General features: G+C 37.9%; 1 protein-coding gene across 1 annotated transcript; it reads right to left on the reverse strand.

The window, feature by feature from the left end:
- On the reverse strand, nucleotides 259–1,938 carry LOC104719069 (receptor-like protein 12). The gene is made up of 2 exons (XM_019230739.1): nucleotides 432–1,938; nucleotides 259–323 (listed from the first exon to the last, which is right to left on the reverse strand). The coding sequence occupies exons 1-2, from the start codon at nucleotides 1,936–1,938 to the stop codon at nucleotides 259–261; spliced, it is 1,572 nt and encodes a 523-aa protein (XP_019086284.1).

Below are 2,213 nucleotides of genomic sequence, written 5' to 3' on the forward strand. Positions count from 1 at the left end.
GTTTCTCTGTTGAGTAGTTTTGTTGTAGATAATTTAGCCTCTAATCTAACAGAGCCACCCATACATGTTCATTCATTTGACATGTCTTCAGAGACACCATATAAGATTAAGGTAGAGAATAAAAGTAACACAACAGAAAAGACAGATTCTCAAGATGAGAGATCCAAACAATACAATTAAAGAGAAGACACTTTTATTATTGATCATTTTCTCATCGTTTCGGAGAAGAAAAGTAGAAAAGCTTGGAGAACTCTTAGCCTATGAAGTGAGAATGTAGGCAATGGTGAATCCACAGAACAAACCAGGTGCATAGCCTATTGCAGCTGCAATCCAGCTCAATACTTGATCTTTCTCTTCCTTTTCTTCATCTTCATCTTGTCCTTGCTTTGTTTCTTCTTCTTCTCCACCACATTTTTTTAGGAGAGGAGCACCACATAGGCCGGGATTCTCTGCGAAAGAAGAACTGTTCTGGCTTTGAATCTGAGTGGCTTGTGGTATTGGACCTTCAAGCCTGTTGTATGAGAAGTTCATCCACTCTAGAAACGTAAGTTTCCCGAGCTCTGGTGGGATTTTGCCGGATAATCTGTTTTGAGATAGATCCAATGATTGGAGATTGGTCAACTTTGATAGAGATGGTGGAATATGGCCTGTGAAAGCGTTGTTTGACATGTTGAGCACAATCAGTTCCTTGAGCATACCAATGGATTTTGGAATATCTCCTTCGAGTCTGTTTCCGGAGACATCAATGGTTTTGTAGATTTTGAAACCACTCCCTACCAGCTCAATATTTAATCCTTTATCCGTCAGAACCACAGAGTTATGGTAGGGTTCTTGGGAACTTCCTGCAATTGCAAAACCAAGCATAATATCACAAATTTCTACGACCGATGACATTGCACTCCAACCAACGAAGTAATCTGATGGCAAGATACCACTGAAGCGATTTCCCGAAATGTCAAAGATCCGCAGGTTGGGAAAACTCATAGAACCTCCAGGAGAGGATATTGGCCCATGGAACTCGTTAGAACGAAGGACAAGCATCTGTAAGTTGGAAAACGATCTCAACCAAAATGGGAAGGTGTCAGTGATTCTGTTGTCTTCCACATTTAGAAACTGGAGACGAGTGCAGTTGATCAGAGACTTGGGAAGTTGTCCTGATAACCGGTTGCTACCAACATCAAGTGACATCAAGTTAACACTGATAAATTCCTCTGGGAAAACGCCAGAGAGACTGTTGTTCCGAAGATGCAAGATCGAAATAGTATTGAGATTCTTAAAACACCGTGGAATAGAACCGCTAAAGTTGTTGTTGGATAAAACAAGTATTTCAAGATTATCCAATTCGCAAATACATCTAGGAATCTCTCCCGAAAACTGGTTATTAGAGCCTATGAAGTAATCAATAGAGCTTGGTAACGTAGTTAGTTCTCCACTGAATGAATTCTGAGCAATGATTAGTTGCCGCAACTTTGGCAGTCTCAGTAACCACTCCGGTACTTGGCCTTTAATATGATTGTCCGAGATGTTTAAATAAAACAAACTAGTTTGGTTTTGAAGAAACATGGGCAACTCGGAAATATTGCAGGATGATAGAATCAACATCTCTATGGGTGAGGTATGATGGAGAGTTGAACTGATATTCAAATGAATCCCTGAAAGATCAAGTGACCCAAGTGATTTGAGATGCAAGAAGATGCTGAAATCAACCATGCCACTCCCTGCGCTCCAGAAATAGAAGCTAAGAAAGGATACCCTGCCTAATTTCGATATAGATACGGGGATTGGTCCACTGAAATTGTTTTCTCCAATGTATAATGTTTGAAGATTAGATTGTATAGAGATATTCCTAGAGCTCGCCCAAATGGTCCGTCCAGACATTCTTTTGCATGGGCCAAAGTTGGACAGTCCCAAATAGACAATAGTCCACAAAGTATCCATGCCCATTAAGACCATTTCCAAATGGTCATGTCCATAGACAGCCCATTTTTTTTTTTTATTGTCATTCACTTATAAAATCTGAATTTTATTTTTGTTATTTTTTTTGCTATTCACTTATAAAATCTGAGTTTTATTTTTGTTATTTTCTTTTATAAAATCTGAATTTATTTTTGTTGTTATTCACTTATAAAATCTGAGTATTATTTTTGTTATTTTCTTTTATAAAATCTGAATTTTATTTTGTTGTTTCTTTTATAAAATCTAATTTTTTTTTG

This window comes from Camelina sativa, chromosome 10 (assembly GCF_000633955.1).
Source record: "Camelina sativa cultivar DH55 chromosome 10, Cs, whole genome shotgun sequence".
Classification (NCBI taxonomy): domain Eukaryota; kingdom Viridiplantae; phylum Streptophyta; class Magnoliopsida; order Brassicales; family Brassicaceae; genus Camelina; species Camelina sativa.

Excerpts from the sequence above, each read along its gene's own strand:
- LOC104719069 (XM_019230739.1), bottom strand. The coding sequence starts at position 1,938 with ATGGATACTTTGTGGACTATTGTCTATTTGGGACTGTCCAACTTTGGC. Across the intron at positions 324-431 it reads AGAGAATCCCGGCCTATGTG|CTGCAATAGGCTATGCACCT; the intron begins GTGCTCCTCTCC and ends GCTGGATTGCAG.